The 19,572-nt window shown below is 48.6% G+C and overlaps 8 protein-coding genes across 10 annotated transcripts; 4 read left to right on the top strand and 4 right to left on the bottom strand.

Moving 5' to 3' along the window:
- The first annotated feature begins 71 nt into the window (after positions 1–71).
- On the top strand, positions 72–936 carry PPTG_18972 (hypothetical protein). The gene is made up of 4 exons (XM_008917218.1): positions 72–327; positions 401–463; positions 534–684; positions 766–936. Exons 1-4 carry the CDS (start codon positions 124–126, stop codon positions 852–854), a joined length of 507 nt encoding a protein of 168 aa, XP_008915466.1. The 5' UTR covers positions 72–123; the 3' UTR covers positions 855–936.
- A 21-nt stretch (positions 937–957) lies between these two features.
- PPTG_18973 (hypothetical protein) lies at positions 958–2,699 on the bottom strand (the record flags this gene model as incomplete). The annotated part of the gene is made up of 6 exons (XM_008917219.1): positions 958–1,194; positions 1,268–1,459; positions 1,519–1,851; positions 1,917–2,349; positions 2,412–2,500; positions 2,562–2,699. 6 exons carry the CDS (start codon positions 2,697–2,699, stop codon positions 958–960), a joined length of 1,422 nt encoding a protein of 473 aa, XP_008915467.1.
- Positions 2,700–2,890: 191 nt separating this feature from the next.
- On the bottom strand, positions 2,891–5,666 carry PPTG_18974 (hypothetical protein; the record flags this gene model as incomplete). The annotated part of the gene is made up of 6 exons (XM_008917220.1): positions 2,891–4,372; positions 4,450–4,539; positions 4,610–4,751; positions 4,830–4,936; positions 5,009–5,179; positions 5,244–5,666. The coding sequence occupies 6 exons, from the start codon at positions 5,664–5,666 to the stop codon at positions 2,891–2,893; spliced, it is 2,415 nt and encodes an 804-aa protein (XP_008915468.1).
- Positions 5,667–5,834: 168 nt separating this feature from the next.
- PPTG_18975 (Atypical/PI3K/PI4K protein kinase) lies at positions 5,835–10,719 on the top strand. The gene is made up of 2 exons (XM_008917221.1): positions 5,835–9,934; positions 10,012–10,719. Exons 1-2 carry the CDS (start codon positions 6,008–6,010, stop codon positions 10,249–10,251), a joined length of 4,167 nt encoding a protein of 1,388 aa, XP_008915469.1. The 5' UTR covers positions 5,835–6,007; the 3' UTR covers positions 10,252–10,719.
- PPTG_18976 (hypothetical protein) lies at positions 9,878–12,849 on the bottom strand (the record flags this gene model as incomplete). 3 transcript variants are annotated; one of them, XM_008917222.1, is made up of 3 exons in its annotated part: positions 9,878–10,531; positions 10,605–10,751; positions 10,824–12,849. In XM_008917222.1, coding segments are annotated over 3 exons (2,361 nt in total), but the record flags the coding sequence as incomplete, so codon positions are not given. The 3 variants fall into 3 exon arrangements, with proteins under 3 accessions (XP_008915470.1, XP_008915471.1, XP_008915472.1); XM_008917224.1 differs by having other exon boundaries at positions 9,892–10,526; XM_008917223.1 differs by having other exon boundaries at positions 10,605–12,849.
- A 1,276-nt stretch (positions 12,850–14,125) lies between these two features.
- Positions 14,126–14,668, top strand: PPTG_18977 (hypothetical protein; the record flags this gene model as incomplete). Its single annotated transcript, XM_008917225.1, has 1 exon — positions 14,126–14,668. One exon carries the CDS (start codon positions 14,126–14,128, stop codon positions 14,666–14,668), a length of 543 nt encoding a protein of 180 aa, XP_008915473.1.
- Positions 14,669–14,731: 63 nt separating this feature from the next.
- PPTG_24458 (hypothetical protein) lies at positions 14,732–16,471 on the top strand (the record flags this gene model as incomplete). The annotated part of the gene is made up of 3 exons (XM_008917236.1): positions 14,732–14,773; positions 15,257–15,869; positions 16,293–16,471. 3 exons carry the CDS (start codon positions 14,732–14,734, stop codon positions 16,469–16,471), a joined length of 834 nt encoding a protein of 277 aa, XP_008915484.1.
- A 574-nt stretch (positions 16,472–17,045) lies between these two features.
- On the bottom strand, positions 17,046–17,897 carry PPTG_18978 (hypothetical protein; the record flags this gene model as incomplete). Its single annotated transcript, XM_008917226.1, has 1 exon — positions 17,046–17,897. One exon carries the CDS (start codon positions 17,895–17,897, stop codon positions 17,046–17,048), a length of 852 nt encoding a protein of 283 aa, XP_008915474.1.
- Between the last annotated feature and the right edge of the window lie 1,675 nt (positions 17,898–19,572).

A 19,572-nucleotide genomic window follows, 5' to 3' on the forward strand; every position in this document is an offset into this window, starting at 1 on the left:
CTAAAATATCATATTATCAGTTGTCTTTCAATATATGCATAAAGTAAATAGGATTTCATAATTTAGTCTGTTATTATCAAACATTTGATAGCAAGTGACCGAGATTTTGTGGATAAGAGGATCATGGACGACTCGAGCGGACCGAGTATGGGACAAATCGTGGCCTACCGCGCCATGAAGTTCGCGGAGGAGTCTCGCGAGAGCTGCTGGAAGCGCAGTGTGGTGGCGTGCGTTGCTGGTGCAGCCATGGGTGTCGGTCTTGGCACGTTCCTTGGCACGTTTGAGGGTGCTCACGGAGAGCTGGTTGGTCGCAATATGCGCGAACAGGTATCGACAATTCACTGCGAATTGTTAGTAATAAGGAAGTAAACTGACGATTCACTGCTATGCTGTTTTACAGCTCTACAACGGTTTCAGCAAGTCCATTAAGGCTGGCTACGTACGCAGCGTCTACTTTTCCAAGGTATGTGGGGGCAATGGAGATTGAAAATTTAGCGCATTGGTTATTTGCTATGTGCTGTTGCGGTGAGCAGGAGTTTGCATTAGTTGGCAGTATCTTCGCTGGCGTTGAGTGCGTGATTGAGCGCGAACGTGCGGCGCACGACATCTTGAACCCCATCTTGGCTGGCGGAGTGTCGGGAGGAGCACTGGGTGCGTGGGCAGCGCGGAGTTCGGGTCCTAAAAGTAAGTTCATGCGCGGTAAGCTTCGAATTGTTCTGGTTTGAGTCGATAACTAACGTGTGGTGGTTGTGTTGTGGCAATTAGTGCTGGTGCAAAACACTGCCAAGGGTGCTGCGGGCTTTGCTGTCATGGCTGTTGTGTTTGAGAAGGGCATCGAGTTCCTTACAAATTAGACTGCAGATAGACGCTGGGAAACTAATAGACACTTTGTATCTACACTTATGTGGAACTGCTGAATGAGCAAGAAGTAAGTAACTTAACTCTCTCCTGTTGCGTCTAAATATCCTTGAAGACAAACGGTGTTTCAAGCGTGAACGATTCCCCGTCTGGCACCGCGTCTGCTATTTTTTCGGGGATGCAGCGGAACGAGACAACCTGGAGTGGTTCATTCATAGCAGACTCGTCTGAATTTCCGTTCATACTTTTTTTGACCGAAGATTTTTCGGGTGACGAAGGCTTCTTGGTCAATGATCGATGAGGGTTGTACTTGATAGCCACGGCAATCATCCCATTCTACAACATTTCAACGTCAATAGCAAATGAGATTCCGTAATGTATGAAGTAACGAAGCAGAGTACGAGCGTACAGCTGAAATGCGGAATGTAGCCTTTGCAGGATGAACCTCTGGGTTGGTCTCATCGCGCTCTTCTGTTTGCAACGTTGCTTGTGTCTTGGTGACAATTTCCAAAAGTCCTGATCTGTCCTCGATCTCGATCAAATACGGCAATGGCGACGTGTTCTGCAGAAAAATGTTTGTTGGTGGAGCTGGCGCGGTAATCTAGAACAGGTGACCAGATATTAGTAGAAGGAGGAGGTTATCAGCTCAATGCAACTCACGGATGACGGCTTTTTAAACGTGAATTCGTCTGGTGTCACAATAATGTGCTTGGGGATCGTCCGTGGCGTCTGCGCTAGTGCTGACTCTTGAGTCTGCTGCTCTTCCTCGAACGTATTGAAATCATCTGAGAACGAATTACGACGCTGGACTGCTCGTGGTGACCGCCCAATCTCCACTTCTGGAGCATTTAGGGCGTATCTGGTTCCAAACCACGCTGGGAACTCGCCTTTTGCCTTCTTGAAAATCTCAATCTCGGCTGCATCTTTACCGAAGCCGTCCAATTGCTTCGCAATTTCTGCCCAATTGCTCATGTCAACAGGGAGATTAAGCACCTGCAAACGTTCAAATGAACTTATCCATTATCTATACCAGACTGAGGATGATAAAAGAGACGAACCCGCCATTCGACTCGCTCGGATGAATGGATATCGTGAGTGAAAGGAAAGCCCACGTTAACCTTCAACACCTTGTGGTAGACGTTCTCAAACTCGCGGCAGTAATCGAGCACGAGATCGCTCAATGACTCGAACTTTAAGTCCTTGTACATAAGCTTATCGCATCGACTTAGGCCCAACGCTCCCCATTTTTGCTGTTGGTGGTGAATACCAAGAATGACGTGGCGGTGCGTTGATTTGCCCGCTGCTGTCTTAAAGCTGATAGGAAAACGCTCGAGATTCGACATCCCCGCCGTTAGGTAAGCCCCCAAGAAAACTCCTTCTAGACACTGGATTGGCAGGCCCTCCTTGAGGATTTCTTTTGCAGTGTTCACTATACTCTTAAAGCTCCGATTCTTGTTCACATCGAAGTACAGAGTCCCTGTGTAGTTGTATCTGATTGTCACAAAAAAAAATTGGTAAGATAGCGATGCACCCAGCAACTCGCTTTCACCTACTCGAGGGAAGTAATGAGACTCTGGATAGATTGGAGCTTGGTTTTCATAGGCACCTTGGGCCCGAAATTGGGAAGCTTCGGCTCAGGAGGCTTTGTTTCAAATCGGGCGTTAGTGATTGATACCCCCTTGATCAACTGATAGCAAAGATACCTCAGGAAGTATTGCCATGGCCTTCACCTTCTCCCAGGCATCTTGCAGCTCGTCGCTTGAGATCGCTGCCATGGCATCGATCGAATAGAAGGTTGGTTCTCCTTGAATATACACTCGTCGTGTGTTGCGCGATGCCATCATGCTAAAAATGGGCTCTAAACTGCACCATTCACTAAGTTTGGCTGTTGCTGGCAGCACTTGCTGCAGGAGGTAATTTGAGCCGGGCATCGGAAAGACTTGGCTTAACCATTTCAAAAGTGATTTAGGTACTTGAATCGAATCATACGCAACATTGCCTACTTGAAGAATACAAATTTGCACACGGCCCCTTAGCGAAGCTGCGCCATAAAATTTATAGCCCCTTGCTTCTTAAGACGCGCCAGAACGGGGTTCTCTTCCTCGGGTGCAGATCCAGATTTGGCTTCCTCGTCAAATTTACGACTCGCACGGCGTTGGCTCCTGCGAAATCGCGTGTGGCTATTTTCCCCTTCGCCACCGCTGCGATCCTCATCACTTTCCTCAACAAAGGAGGAGTTCTGTCGAGATAGCGTCCTCGTCAGGCCCCCGCGAGATAACGGTCGTTCTTTCACTCTCAGTTTCTCCAAACTGCCACTCCCACTTCCACTTTGCTGGCGGTGGCGACTGTGGCGGGATCGACGAGAACGGTTACTGTGGTGGTTTTCATCATCGTCAGTGCTCTCATCGTCGTCATCTTCACCGAGAAAAGATGAGTTACGGCGTTCGAGGTCTGTAGGTCTAGTCCTCGCGTTTTCTGCCTTCCTATCAGTCGACAGAGTCTCTTTACTCATCGTGCGAGGTCGATCCAGTAGGCTGTCGTCGCTGTCGTCATCAGACTCATTTTCCGCTGGATTTTCCTCTTTAATAGGCAATGTCTCGCCGAACATAGTGTTGAACGAAGCACGGCGGTTGAGATGACGTCGCGGATCAGCCAGCCCAGCACGATGCGCAGGAACTGCAGGCGGGCTGTTGTCTGGCTGGTTATCAGGTTCGGCGTCAATTGCTGGCATAGGTCTTTCAACCATCGAATTTCGCCCCAGTAGCGGAAGAGGCTGAACACGCTCCGTCAACACACTGAGGCTGTCTGACTTTGGACGCATTCTGCTGTGCACGGTGTCAGCCTGTTGCTGCTCTTCCTTTTGCTTTTGCAGCACGACGCTTTCTGAAAACTGCTTTGAACGCCTGCGGTGGCGCCTGTGAGTTCGTCGCCAGATAGCGGCTCGAGCCTGCATTAGTTGCTCTCTCTTCACCTCATCGGGAAGCAGCCTTGCCATTTCCGGGATGAGTTTACAGCACTCCTGAGCGCCTACTGCACCAAGGAGGAAGGCGCAATATTCCATAGCAGACGTTTTCTCTCGTCCAAAATCTTTTGTCTGGTCCTGGAAATCTTGAACACGTTCTTCATCGTAAGAGACAAGCTCGCGGACGGTCTGGATGATCTTCTTGTGAAGCTTCTTTGCCGCCTTCGGATCAGTTTCTGGAACGATTTCCACAAACTCCTCACCCTCGTCCTCTATCGCTGCTGAGCTCGTTCTTCTCAGTAAACCCGGCAACGCACGGGCGGATTCCGTGCTAAAGTACAGGGAGGAAGGTGTATTGAACTCGTTGCTCAGTGGCTCAACTGGAGACTGTCCGACACTCTGTGGCTCACTAGATAGTGGCGATTCCAGCATTTCATCGATTTCTTCAGTCTCAGCAAACTTTGAAACTTGGGAATCAGGTATCGGATCAGCACTGGCGGGCGCCTCCAACAATTCGTTGTTATTGTCACCGTTCTCGCCCGATGGGGATGCCTATATAAACCAAAAAGGAGCATATTAAACATGAGTTAATTCCCACGCCCTGGGCTCAATGACCAAAAAGTACTTACGACAATTTCGAAAAAGGAGTCGAAACCGAGGAACTGCTTCACTTTACCGACCAGCACAGGTTCTGTGGAATTTTCAGGCATTTGAAATACCTGCAATAGTGCAATCATGGACAGTGTCAGCAACTATAGTAAACAATACTCAATGATTATAAAAACAAACCTGTTCCACATAGAGAGCAAGCTGCTGCTCCTTCAGCTCCTGTAACGACTTCTTGCGCATACCACCGAAGAGTGAATCGCGCTTGCGGTCTCTTGGGAACACAATCTGCGTCATATGTGCGCCAAACGAGACTCGCAGCTCACTATTACAAAGAAATCAAAGTTAGTAAACCTTCAGCGTGCTTCAGCGAAAATAATACACCATCCACACAGCAACTCACTCGTCAAATGCCTGAAGCTCCGCAAAAGTCTTCCAAACCTTCCACTTGATGCTGGGCTTGTCGATGGGACGTGCAGGTAGCACCAACTGACACGACAATTCAAACTCCTGTTGGTTGGAACATACACAATCAGTAACATCTGGGTCCGCGTCACATAATCAGACGGTGGAAACACGCACCACTGACTCCGTGTGCTCGTCGCGGATGCTGGAGGTGAGCACGGCCGAGAACTTGTGACCGACATCCTCGCTGGCGCTGATTGGGAGACGTTCGTATTCTGTGATGGCCGTGTAAACTGCAAAGAACCAGGCGTCTGTGGTGGCCTTGTCCTTATCCTGCAGCTTGCATTTCTACACCAAAGAGTCCGTCAGAAAAAAAATTATCTAGCTCTACCTACACTATTGCTCTACCGACCTTGCGGAGCCCGTTACCAGCCTCGTAGATGATGAATCCGTCTGGGACCTGCTCTAGTTTGGCGTCACGGAGGTCGATGCGCCCAAGCGGGCGCAGCATGTCCTGATCCGCAAGAGATGAGTACGCGAGCTCCAGCATCTGCGGCTGCAGCTCTACCGTCACGCGTTGCGGCTTAATCTTGCCCGCTTGGTGTCGCCGCGTCGGCGACTCGTCGAGTCTCGAGAGCAACAACAGCCCCTGCATCTGCTTCATGCGACGGCGTCCCCCGCCCATCTTGGTCATCGTCATGCCTAGAGATTCGCGCGATGGCGAATTACGCTTTGGCTGCTGCTGGTCGCCGACTGTGCTTCCTTCTTCTTCCTGCGCCCTGGTCCCTCCCACGCCGCCGTGCTCCGTGAATCTGGCCCAGTTCCAATATCGCATACAGATGGACTGCTGGCTGTTCTATACCCAGAATGTGCCATCAACGGCAATATGTGGTGCACACAATTTGAAAACCTGGATAAAATCTGAAAAAGCATGGTTACTATCCGGAATGTAGATGTACCGTACTTCACGAAACTATTTTCTTGCTTAAATTATGTGGTTAGCAGTAATGTGGTCACAATCAAACGTCCGACCTGGGTTGTCTTCACGTTGAGCCGCAGTTCATCTTGTCGACGGTGGCGTCACAATCGCTCCGGTAGACCAAGTCATAAGCTCATCGCGTGTAAACCTATCGAGCCACACGCCTCTGCCAACCTTCGACTGTATATGACAGCAGCATGACCGGGGAGACAGAGGAGTTACCACGGACGCCCGTGAACCCATCAGAGGCCGGAGAAGGATCTCAATGTGCCGACGCTGCAGCGACTAACGACAACTTGCAATCACCGGCGGCCAGTCGGTCTGCTCCGCCATCCACACGGGCAGCAGACGCTGAGAATCGCAGCTCGTCCCCGTCCATGGGTCCGCCCATGTCCGAGAGCGCCATGTCGTCATCTCTGGAGCTGCTGGGACCACTGGGCGTCGAGCGCGACGGGCTGGGTATTAAAGGGTATCTGAGCATGCGTGACGAGGGTGTGACGTACCACCGCATGAAGCGCTTCTACTGCCGCTGCGTGGGTGTCAACTTCTCGCGCTTCGCGTCTCGAGACGCAGCCTCTGCTATGATTGCGGCGCTATTTAGTGCCGAGGTTCAGAAGGTTGAAGCATGGGACGGCAAGGGTCTTTGGCACACATACCGCCATTCGTTTAAGCTATCGTTCACGTCAGGCGTCGTGTTTAATGTAGACGCCGACTCGGAGGAGGACAAACGTCAGTGGATCGAGTACATCGAGACGGCTCTGAAAGGAACGGAGGCAGCAGTCGAAAAGTGGAGTGCGCATGCCTCAGTGAGCCCTAACATCATGGAACTAACACCTGGCGGTCTTGCGTTTGCTGAGAAGAAATGCAGCCCGCCCAAGTTTAAAAATGATACGACGTGTTGTCACCCAGGTTGCCATGTACGATTTGACAGCACCGGGAAGAGACAGCATCACTGTCGGAATTGTGGAGGATCTGTGTGCTCGGACCACAGCTCGCGGTTTGCCATGCTTCGACATTTCCACATGAATCACGCAGTGCGTCTGTGCATGGGCTGTTATCGTGTACAGCGCTTTGTGTTGTGGCTCGAGATGCTATTACAGCGTCTTAGCATTTCCCAAACAGAGGAAGATGGGATACGAAAGCCCACTCTGTCTAAGGCTGACGAAGAAGAAGTGGAAGCTTTGTTTGCGATCTTTGGAGACGATGCCTTTGGCATTTCGGATGTAATTCAGGTTCTTCATTTGCATCGCCATGGGTGCGATGAAGCGTACGCTTACGCTGTGAACAAACTACTGGAACTTTCGGCCACCAATCTCGCGGATTTTGAGTTCTTTCTACCGCAAATATTTCACATGTGGCTAACAGTGGACTGGACGAACAACAATATTAAAGCGGCACTGCTATTCCGAGTAATTTGTTATGCGACTCAGTTGCACATTCGCCTAGCTACAGCTATCTACTGGCTAACCCGCGCAGCAATCGACGACAGCTGTGGCTGGGGCTTCGGGCAGTCGGAGTTGTATGTACCCGACTTCCTGTATCGGAAGATGAGCATGTGTAAGTTATTGATGATCAACGTGGAGATGCAGATTTCCCATGGCGACTGGTCTTTTGAAACAGACAAGGATTTACCGGCTTCGACGGAGCAAATTGCCATCATTAAGTGCTTGTTCGATCGCCTGTTAATTCTCGTCCACACAAACACGAAGGCCACGATTCCGCTTGGTGCAATTTGTGAAACTATCAGTGGTTGCTCGATCCCTCGGGAATTTTTACTTCCTAGCGATGCACTGTTAGATGATTCTCATCGCGATAACGGAGAGGAACGTCGTATCTTTACCACGCAGATCCAGTTCATCGAGGAGCTGTGCGCAATGACTGAAAGACTGAGATTCTGTGCTCCTCACGAGCGTAAGAAAGCTTTAAGGAATGAACTTCAGAAGATTCAGCTACCAGAAGGGGCTTTTTGCCCACTAGGCTCATGTGAGCATCCACTTCAACGGCTCCTCACGATTGCAAAAGAAGAAGGAACGGTTTTCACTACGAGGGCTCGTGCGCCTACACTCATTTTCTTCGAAGTTGCAAGGCTAACGACAGCATGCGAAAAGAATGCGTGGTTACACCGTGGTAGATCTCTTACGTTCGGCATCCAACACAACAAGGACGAGGAGATTATTGACGTTAACGGGCTTGAAGTGCTGGTTCCTGCCTCTGAAGCCGAAGTAGCGAAAGATGCCATTGAAATGGCCACAAGCAGCGAAATTGCTCAAGTGATTGCGATGGATACTTTTTCTGGTGACGAGGATGAGCAGGACAATGCTGACCCTACTGACGAAAAGAATGTACCAAAGAGCCCAGGAGACGAATCATCATCAGACAGTGACGATGACGATAGCGAAAAGGAGGAGCTAAGAGATCGGGTTTTCTCTGACCCTCCACCACCTCTCGTTGCCCTGGCTCGAGCAGTGGGCGGTAAGAAAAAGCGAAGTCGCCGTGGCCGATCTGGTTCGCTAATGAACTCGACCACAAAGTCGCTGGACTCTATCATTGCATCATGCGCTGATACGATCAAGATTCGACGAAAGCGCTCAATCAGTGAGGGTTCTGGGTTCAGCGGGCTTGAGAAATCGCAGCCTAACAATCTGAGTGCAATGCCGAGTGAGATCGAAAACTTCACAGACGATCAGTTGATCTCCATGGCCCAAAACATGGAGATAAGTATGATGGAAAGTAACCCCTCTGGACATGGTGCTTTTACGGGCAAGCAGATCGTTGACTGGATGACAAAAAACGAGATAGTATCAGATAAAGCACACGCGTTGTGGCTTGGTAGTGAACTGCTTCGCTGCGGCGCTCTGGAGAAGACTTCGCTCTCATCCAATTCATTCAGTGGTTTTGCGGCTAATGATGAGACATCGTATCGGTTGAAGAGTGAATCGAGCGCAGTTTTCCGATCCCTTGAGCGTCGTCATACGCTGCAATACGATGCTCCGCCGGTGTTAGAGCAGTCACCGCGATCAACACAAGAATTAATCTCGGAGTCCAGCGATCGGGAGAAGTCTATGACTCGCACATCGTCGCGTCTAACGTTGAAACCCCAAGAAACGAAGGTGGACATTGCTGGCTTAGCCGATGCCGTCGATGCCAACTTGACAGGGGCAACTACTGAAAGTGCCCCGACTTCGTCCTCAAAAGCTTCAAGACCACTCCAGGAATACCTCGCAGGCTCCTCTGACGATAGACGTTCAATTGCTTCGAACGTCCACGGTGGCTCGTTCATTTTGAAATTCGACCCAGACGTAGCTGTTGCAGCCATGAACTCGGTGGAGCAAGCAATGCAGCAATATGTTCTCCTGCAAGAGGATGTAGCGAACACTGCCCAACTAAGCGAAGACCTCCGCGTACTTAAGGAGCAGCTGAGTATTGTGTACGAATATGTCATCGAGAAACGGAAGCGTCTTCACGTTGCGGTGGAATCAGCATTTGGAGAAAGCTTTGAAGAGAAAAAAGAGCGCTTGCGCGAAATGTCATCCCACGTGGTGGCATCAGAGGCAAAGGATTGGGACTGCATCGCGTTCATCGTGAAATCTAATGACGACTTGCGGCAAGAAGTTTTGTGTCAGCAGATCATTCGTCAACTTCAAGATATTTTCCACAGCGCGAACTTGCCTCTTCGGCTGTTGCCGTACGAGATCATTGCGACTTCGGCGTCTACCGGAATGATTGAGTACGTCAAGAATGCGGTGTCTCTTGATGCTTTGAAGAAGAGGGACAACTACACCACGCTAGCGGACCATTTCCTGAAAACCTACGGCCAGGCGGATTCTGCGGCTTACAAGACAGCAATGACGAACTTTGTGCGGAGCATGGCTGCGTATTCTTTGGCATGCTACTTCTTGCAAATAAAAGACCGGCACAACGGCAACATTATGATCGACAGCGACGGTCACGTGATCCATATCGACTTCGGCTTTATCCTCGGCATCGCTCCTGGTGGTCGGTTTAGTCTGGAGACAGCTCCTTTCAAGCTCACAGGCGAAATGGTTGACGCGATGGGAGGAACTCAGTCGGACTATTTCAAGGCCTACGTCATATTCCTCATCCAAGGCTTTTTGGCTCTACAGGTATAAGTGTACACATACTCTGGTTGTATTGGATATCGTGCTGACCATGTCAACTGTGTTGTGTGAATTTTCTACAGCAACACGCCGATACCATTCTGATGATGATCGCCATCATGGCGCAAGAGTCGTCTTGCCCATGCTTCCTGTCCCAGAACCCACGAGACATCTTGAGCGCCACCAAGCAGCTCTTCCGCCTCGACTACAACCAAAGCCAGGTCATCAAGCATGTCATCAGTCTCGTCCGTCGCAGCCACAACAGCTATCGTACACGCCAGTACGACGTTTTCCAGCGAATGACAAATGGCATTTTGCCCTAAAGCGTAGGAAAGCAAGAAATCGAAAATACGAATATATGGAGAGTTAGCCGATTTTCCCAGTTCACCCCGGCGGTGATCAGATACTCCATCCTTTATTCCGGGTTGACTTTACGAGGGCGACCACGCGGGCGGCCAGTGGCCGTGCTAGTTTTGGCCTTCGCCTTCTTGGGGGATGAAAACGGGTTCTTGGACGACTTTTTCAGCTTCGCCACGGGCATGCTACCAAGCGAAAAGCGATTCCGCGAGAGGGTCGGCATCAACACACTATTGGATTCCTGCGCTGCAGAAATTACGACGTGTAACGTTGAGACGCTGGGATTTACGTGTGCCAAGATAATAAGAATACCACGTACATTTCTGCGTAAGCTCCGACGAAAGCATATCCTGCGATTCTTCCAGATCTTGCGATGTTTCTACTGTGGAATCGTCGCTCATGTCAATCATGTTTGACTTTTTCTCTTTCTTGACAACCACGGATGGCACCTCTTCTCCATCCGTATCTACAACACAATCCAGAGTCGTAAGCTCATCGATCTATTGGAACCACAATATATGTAGTAGCGAATCCTAACCGTTCTTGGTCAAGTCAGCCAGGAGGCTCTGGGAGTAATCCAGCTCCTCCTCGTCAGAGGACGAAGACGAACTACTCTCGACTGGGGTAGCAACCTTCGGAGAGCGCTTCGTTACTTTCACAACAACGGGGGGCACATCGGAGTCCGACGATTCGCTAGCCGTGCTCTCAGAAGACTTCGATGCTTCCTTTAAGCTCTCCTCGGCTTTATCCGCGCTGGCATCCTTCTCGAGTAGCTTGTCCTTAGCCTTTTTCTCATCGGCAATTCGCTTCTTTGTTTCCGCTAAAATCGTTTGGAATCTCGAGGGCTCTTTCTTGGCTTCTTCCTGTGATTTCTGCTTGGTGGTACGAGCAGCTGTCGTTTTAGTAGCAGCGGTTTTTACCGCTTTCGTTTCCTCACCAGAAGCTAGTTCAGCTGCCTGAGTTGACGTGCTGGAGCCCGAACTTGAATCATTCTTAGCAGCCGTAGCCTCGGTACTTTTGGCCTTTTTTGACGACTTTGCCTCTGGCTTGGGTTTCTCGGTCGCCTTAATCGTCGTTGCCGACTTAGGAGACGCCTCCTTCTTTGCACGCTTGGCCGCTGGCTTTTCAACTTCATCTGCTTCAGTGTCGATTTTCTTCTTCGATTTCCGAGTGGGAGGTGACGACTCACTAGCAGTCGACGAGTCATCATTGGCCTTCTCTACCGACTTAGCAGCTGCTTTCTTCTTTGTCGGCTTTGAACTCTCCGCAGGTTTGGTTGGTTCAGCCTTCGTTTCCGATTTGGTAGCCGTCTTCTTCTTTGTTGATTTTTCTGTCTTCGGCTCAGCTTGTTTTTCATCAGCCGGCTTGGACACTTCAGCCGGTTTGGTCCCTGACTTTGCAGCAGATTTCTTCTTCTTGGCTGGGGGTTCCTGGACATCTGAAGCAGCTGTAGAGGCATCCTTCTCGCTAGCTTTGCGAGTTTTCTCATTTTTCGACGGTGCTGTCGACGTTGCTTCGCCTTCCGCCTCATGAAGAGCGTTCACAATCAGAGCAGCACCCGACTCATTGCCATTTTGCTTTGCTGCAAGCATTTTCTTCAGAAGAGCGTTCTCACTTTTTTTCGGGGCGGCCTTCTTTGGGGCCTTTTTGGCGGTGGAATCCTCCTTCTCGGCATCGAACTTAGTCGATCCGTTCGTCTCCTGCTCAGCGTTTTTAGAGTCCTTCACCGCCTTCTTTTCAGCCGTCATTCCGTCCTGCTCCTGCTCTGAAGTAGCCTTCTTCTCATTGGTTTCCTTTACAGCAACTTTCTCCTTCTTAGCATTGCTGGTATCCTTCGCAGCAGGCTTCTTCGAGTCCTTATAATCCTTAGCAGCTACATTATTGGTGTCCTTGGCACCGTTCTTCTTTCCAACATCAGTGACCTTCGTAACAGCCTTTTTCACGTCGTTCGAAGCCTTTTTCTTTGTGTCTTGCTGCTTCTTATCAATAGCGGTCTTCTTTTGCGCTTCCTTTGCTGTCATCTTTTGCGCTTCCTTTGCCACAGTCTTTTTCTTGCTGTTGTGGGCCTCCTTCACCACCGTCTTGGCGCTCTGAGTAGCATTTTTGGCCGGCGTCTTGTGTGATTCGGCCGCAATCTTCTTGGTTGCTGGCTGTTTCGGCTTCTTGGCCTTGTTAACCACTATGTAAATCTGCTCCATGTTCTTGAACACGTTGCCGGCCTGCACGTTCTTGGCCAGGTCCACGAAGACGTGTGGCGCCTGCTGACGCACCTTGCCATGCGCACGGCGATCAACTACCAGCTCAGGCGCCACGCACTTCTGAATTCGTAGGTTTCGGCTGAGTGGTGGTAGATGCGGAAACACGCGAGTGTACTCGTCCACGATAAAAGCCTCCAGGTCGGCAATGGTGCGCAGACACGGCGTCTGGATCAACATCACACGGTCTTCCTCAGGAAGCATGGCCAGTAGCACCATCTCGCCCTCTATCGTCGCCAACGCCGTCGTCATCGTTACCTTGCTTACTTGGGAAATGAAAGACACGCTAGTGGCTCCAAAGCAGTCGTACCTAAACGGATTAAAATAATCTAGCCACCCGTTTAGGTACGAGTTCAAAATTTTCATACACTTTTAGCATTTAGGATTTAGAATTATTGGAAGGATTTTGTGGCACGCCCAAAATTTCTTAAGTTCAAAAATAATAAATCCGAAAAAGGCCAGATGCCGGGCCAAACGAGTTTTAGACTTTAAGAAAAGGCAGCAGTTAAGGAAGCAAGCGGCCTCAAATGGAATCGATCCTCTTCAGCCCCCAATGCTAGAATTCCAAACTTTCGCTACCAAATACCACAGGTGCTTGCAATATTAACTACGACATACACTACAGTAAAGTACCTCGATATCGAGAGGGCAATACTATACAATTCTTGACAGTTTATCGTTTCAGTTTGTACCCATTCATTGCCAAGTGTACTGGTTTAGTGAACTCGCTCAAACAGGTACCTTCTTTCATTCAGATTCGCCAACTGACACTCATATCTGAGCCTTGGGAAGGTTTAACGGTACAGAGTTGGAAGGAACATCCGACTTGCGGAGCTTCGCCCCAAAGTATCTGAATGTACACTATTCAGTATCCTCTCTTGCCGAAACACCGACCGACGCCTGTATACGTCCACCAGCAATTCCCAGGTGGCAATATAAAGTTTCAGAGCTGACCCTAATATACTACGAGTTGATGAGAGCACAAGCCAACTACATTCTTACCTTGTTCGAATTATGCGTCGTCTCGTTGCGACGACGGATTAATCTCGGGAAATAATTAATATGTTACTTGAGCGCTGAAAAAGAGTTTCAGCGTTCCCACGTACTGATTTCTTAGTACTCACCTGTTCCAACTGTTACTATTCAGTAATGATAAATTCGCTTACTCAAATGCTTCGTAAATGCGCACTTAAGGAGGATCATCAACATATGGAACAACTTCAACTTGCTTTTGGTGCGTGGTTGGCACTATTATACTCTCCAACTAAGCATCGTTCAGGGTATTGCGTTTGTATACCGAACCTATGTGTCGTGAGCACGAAAATTAGTATCAAAATGTTTAAGCTATCTATGATCCTGCTTTTTTTAAGCATCATCAACTTGAACACCTTATCCAAACGCATATAATAGATCTTCATCTTAGCATCGTCCTCGAATCTCACCACATCAAGAAGTAAGGGGGGGGGGCTAATTCTGGCTTCGAAATCTTATCGACGCAAGCACATAGGTTGCAAAACTCCCAGCAATAAAATGAAGTCCATAACACAATCGACAGTGTCGTCGTGAAGCGGGCAGGCTTTCCAGCATGTCCGACGAGGAATCGGAATGGGTTGCTCCACCTAGTGTCACCGAGGAATCAAGCGATTCAGAGTTCAGTTATGACTCGTCGTCACCTTCAGAGGGTGCCCAAGCCGCACTCTCTCAGCCTCGGCCATCATCGTTTACTCGTGTTGCATCGTACGATACATACGCTGCGGCAAAGGAGGCATTGGATGATCATAACGGGTTCGTGTATACTTTCGAATCGCGCTACGAGACTACAACGTTGTTAGTGCGGGTTTTCCTTTGCCGGTCTCACCAGATGTGTGGACATCGACTCAAGATCAGAGCGGTCGACATCGGAAATTCTGTCATCCAATTTCATCTGGAGGAAGGGGGTAGACACACCCTTGTTGCTAGACGAGCAAGTCGACGAGGTATTCACATCTCACTACGCGAAGATGTCGACAGTCTACTAAAAATGGGATGGGGGGGCTACAAGACTGCGGACACTACTTCAGCATCGCTACATCGACCACCCGAGAATGTCGACAAACATTCCAACGGTGAGGCAGATCGAGAATCGTAGAGCGTATCTGGTACGATCATGCAATGCTACTTGGGAAATCACGAACCACGTCACGTTTAACGCATGGGCGTCAGACCGGATGTGCACAACCAGGGAAGACTTCATGTCAGTGACAGATGATGGGGATGCTGAAATGGACTCTAGAATTATACTCGACTCATTTGTCATTGGTGGTGGTTCTGAAGGTGATCCTACTTCGTTTGGAATCATTGTCTCTTCGCGGCGTGTGTTTCGGAATGTCTTGCTTCTGTTCGGGGTCAGCCAGGGGAGCTCAGTTGTGCTACAGATGGGACTTACAAACTTCACTTCGCTGGGTGGGTGATAGTCGATTGTGGCTCGGAGCATGTGGCGTGGTCTCGAGGATCGTTTGCTCACAAGTTCGTACCATGGGCATACATGTTTGGAGTCGAAGGAAGCCTACACACGACTTTTTTTTGCGTCATTCGTGAGCGTGCGAGGACATTCTTTGACATCGACGTGGACGTGGCTTTTGGTAGCTTGGACCATAGTGATGCTATAGCTTCTGCTTTCAAGCAAGTCTGGTCTGATATCACACTGCTAAATTGCTGGCCGCACCTCGTTCGCCAGACAAGGCAAAAGAAAAGTTTGCTCGAGGACCCTGAGATGTACGAAAGTATGATCAAACCGCAAGTTCGTCTTCTTCGCTCGGCTCGCTCGCATTCTCAATTTGTGAAAATGAGTGAAATCGTGACAGATCACTGGATTGAAAATGGTGAAGCAGAGTATGCTCGCTGGTTTCGCCTCGTGTATCTCGTGCGGAGGTGGGAGAGATGGCATGTAAACGGATCCGGCATAGGTGGTCTTGTTCCGAGCCAACAAGGAATTGAATCTCACCATGCTGTGATAAAAAAAAAAACTTGTGCTCCTTCAACTCGGGCGTCTACCTCAGGAGTAGTCGACGGTATTCTTCCACGGATATTGCGATATGGTGGCGAAAACCTGTGCTTCAGTAGAGTCTATCATTTTGGAGTCGCTCCTGTCCCGCCAGAAATGTTGGCCAAGGCCTCGGCGTTAGTATGCAACGAACGCAATTATCGAAAGCTTCGTCGTGGAGCCGGAGCATCTAAACGGCTAGAGGCTGTACTCTTCAACGTCAGGAAGCACATGGTGGGAAGCGCTGGAATTCTGGAGAGCGATGTAGACGCGACCCGTGCGAGGACGTTTATGAGATCTCTTCAAGGTAAAATTGCGAGACGCATTTCAGCACAAGAACTGGAGTATGAGGTGATGTCACTTCACAGAGTCCTGGTCGGTCAAAAGAAACCGACGGAGAGATTTGAATTGTCGCCGCAATGGTCAGTTGAACGCATTTCTTTGCTCCGGCAGTATCTACAATGCACGTGCGAGTCGTATATTCGATCGGGATGGGTTTGTGCCCACACGTTGGCTACGTTATCGTTGATTGGTTTGCTTGACATTGGTGCTGCCATGACGCGTGTTCAAGCTCGTCGAGCACCCGGAAGACCACGAATTCGCCGATCAGCATTGTATACAGAAGAATCGGAAAATGGATACTTTTCGATTACAAGGCTTTTGCCGCTCTTCCTTAAGCGATCTGGCCAGCCTCTCGGTTGGAAGATCGTTGATGATTTTACTGTGTCAGTGGATGGAGTAGAAGAAACCAGCAACTTTGTTGGGCAAGTTGTCGGAGTGCGGCTTTCTAGAGGAGTGTTTGTTTGGTCGGCCAGGTTTGACGGCGGTTCCATCAGGGACTATGAGGCAGAACCGCTTGCTCAAGCAGTGGTGAAAGCTCACGGGCTCGGTGTGAACGTGACCGGGTAATGAGGTTCGTTGCATGCAGAAAAGATAAAAACCTTGAGCGAGTTAGTGTTAGATATCACATTTATATTGACAGTGTTGTTCTGCTCAAGAAGAAAAAGTGAGAGCAAAAACAAGAAAAAAAACAATACAAAAAAGCTCTCCGAAACGTGAGGTCTGCCCCTTGTTCATTATAATAATCTCTGGATATCTAGTGAGAATTACCAAGTTACAGCTCGATCTCATTCGTAGTTTTAAAATGTATAGAGGACAAACGAAACATAGAGTTGAATTTTGGGCGTATCTTTTTTCAAATCTTCGTGGATGTTTACTAAATCTTGTTAGATTCTGTGTTTTTTTTAATTTAAACCATTCATACAACACATGAGCCATACTCAGTATTTTATTCAATATATAAGCAACCAATGCACTAAATGTCATATCTTTTCACTGTGTGGTTGCAGAGTATAACGAGTCCAAAGTTATTAATCCGTTGTTGAAGTTATAATATAATAACCAATCAAATAGTCATGTTGACTGCATGTTACCATACCTAATCATTTCAAATTCAAATTTTAAATTTTTGGATTATGTTATGTTAACCTCCCGCTGTACGTCGCTTCTTTTTCTTGGCCGTGAATACAGCTTTTCTACGCTTTTTTCCTGCCTTATCTCTTGATTTCGATCCACCAGAACTGCGTGCATGTCGTGCCAGAATTGTACGAGTAGCAGGTCCATACCATGTACCGCCCTTGTGCAGCTCGGTTTTGCTCAACACGATGTCGAATTCTTTACATAGCCTGTCAGCCTCCTTTTCAACATTGTGCCTGGTCCCATCAATGCCATTGTACAGTGGAGAGATGTTGGACGCGAAAGCATCGATGGATGTCGGCAGTATTGTGGTTTCGCCTACTAGAATCGCGCCGTTCGATAAAGTAATCACGCGATGATAAAAGCCAGGAGGCACATATACGGTATCTCCTTTGTTTTGCTTACACGAGATAGTTGATCCATCTTTTAACCGGAAAAACCACTCCTTTTCTCCCTCCAAAAGACACCCGTAAGTTGCAGCGGCACATTCTTCAATATGGTACCCAGTTGTATGACCTTCGCCAAATTGAACTAGTCCCATGAAGAACTTCTGGCGTGGATCACCACACAATCTGTAGACGCCAATCCAATCCGACGGAATCGGCGTATTAGAGATGCAAAACGAATCATTTCCACTTGAAAGATTCACCGTCAGAAACTCCGAATACGCTTGCTGTAGCTCCCGGAAGTTAGTTGAGAAGTGTTCTGGTACTTTTCTGATTGCGTTAGGATTACTACGGACTAATTCGCACAAAGGAGCAGTGAGTTCAATTGAAGGGCTGCTGCGGACAATTGTAGGGAACAGCACGTCAGCCAAGCTTTTCGGGTGCACAGCACTCTCCACGACCTTCACTGTCATCTTCAACAATGCTGTAGTCCTTACTGAGTAACTAATTTTGTCTTTTTATTGTCTATTACTATCTTTGTCTACTACCTTCTCGTTTCAGTTGCTTTCAGCGCTGAAGGCAACACTTCAGCATCTAAACCCGCTGAAACAAGTTTCAGCGGTTTAATAATATGTTTTAATTAGCACCCATTAATCTCACAAGCGTCCGTGTGGCGTCGTTAAAAACTGAACTTTGAAATTGACGTCAAAGGAGTGAACGAGAACTTGACGTCAACATATCACTCATCGTCTTTTATGAGTGAAATGACAGATCTGGATATTTATCGCAAATAAATTCATCCGTGTACAGGTTATGACATGCAATTCTAGTGGTATAGAAAACGCTGTTCATGTAACTTCGAATGTGCTGCATGTATGATCTAAGCGATCTACACAACAATGTTGTTGTCAGCGATGAAGACAATGTCGCACACAGTAGTCAAATTTAGGGAGCTACGACGCTAGGAGACAGTCTTTCCTGCGGTTGAAAATGCTCGTTCCGATGGAACGGAGGTTGCAATGCACCCCAACCACTTGCATGCCAAAGGAACGATACGTGGAAAACTTGATCTGTTTTCGCTCCACCATTGCAAGGGATCCATATCGTCGTGGACAACAGCTGAGTCTCGAAGGTATTTCTTAAACTCCCACTTGCACTCCTCCAGTAGCGCAAATTCCGCGTCCTCAGTTGTTGTTTCTGCCCTAGTAATAACCCGACAGCCGACATCGATACTTGACTCTAACTTTTTTCTTTGAGATTGGGCGGTCAGGGGTTGCTGCTGGAGTTGGACTACTTAAGCTGTCTCTCGTGATAATTGCAGCGCTAGCGATAGCCACCATATTGTCAATGAAGAGCTCTGTCCATTTCGCTAATTGTAAACAGTTCGGTGTTTGTAAATCATGGATCCAGCAGTGGAATCCACGAAAACTCACCGTCCAAGTCCCCAAACCTTTTTTTTGTAGAAGGACAATGAAGCTTTGACGCACAGACTCCATCATTCCAATCGCTTTAGTAGTAAACGGCTCCCCTTCAACTTTTGCTGCAAGAGAATCAAATATATCTGTCTCTGCTAGCATAGACTGTAGAGACCGAATACCAGGTAGGAGGTACACAAGAGTTGGATAATTGTCCCCACCAAGTTCTTCAGTTGTCGCGCTGAACGGCCCGGTAACTCCACAAGGCGCTGTATCGTAAACCATTCTTCCGAGGTTGGGCGGTGAAGTCTCGACCGAGTATCACTAAACTCTTCAGCGCCCAATGGTCCACTTAAGTACGCAAAAAAAATCGTCCAATGCTGGACAAAGTTTGATAAGGCGTTGCAACATCAGCATCGCACTTCCCCATCGTGTAGGGCTGTCAGTGAGCACGTTAAATCGTGTTTCGCGGTCAGCTTGGAGCATCTTTAATCTGTTGGCACCCTTTTGAGAACGGTGGAAGTACACACCAAGTTTTCGAAAGTGCTGCACTGTTTTACGGACATCTTCCAAGTCACCTATCCGAATACTTTAAAAATCGAATTGTAGCGTGGACGAACCCCAACACTTCGTCGCAAATTGCATCGATATCTTCATCCGAAATGTAGTGCAGATGTAACCTCAGCCTTGCCAAGGTAGTTGCAGCGACGACAACTGGCCGGTCTCGTGTATA

This window comes from Phytophthora parasitica (genome assembly GCF_000247585.1).
Source record: "Phytophthora parasitica INRA-310 unplaced genomic scaffold supercont2.96, whole genome shotgun sequence".
Lineage (NCBI taxonomy): Eukaryota > Oomycota > Peronosporomycetes > Peronosporales > Peronosporaceae > Phytophthora > Phytophthora nicotianae.

Excerpts from the sequence above, each read along its gene's own strand:
- PPTG_18972 (XM_008917218.1), top strand. The coding sequence starts at position 124 with ATGGACGACTCGAGCGGACCGAGTATGGGACAAATCGTGGCCTACCGC. Across the intron at positions 328-400 it reads GTCGCAATATGCGCGAACAG|CTCTACAACGGTTTCAGCAA; the intron begins GTATCGACAATT and ends GCTGTTTTACAG. Across the intron at positions 464-533 it reads GCAGCGTCTACTTTTCCAAG|GAGTTTGCATTAGTTGGCAG; the intron begins GTATGTGGGGGC and ends TGCGGTGAGCAG.
- PPTG_18975 (XM_008917221.1), top strand. The coding sequence starts at position 6,008 with ATGACCGGGGAGACAGAGGAGTTACCACGGACGCCCGTGAACCCATCA. Across the intron at positions 9,935-10,011 it reads AAGGCTTTTTGGCTCTACAG|CAACACGCCGATACCATTCT; the intron begins GTATAAGTGTAC and ends AATTTTCTACAG.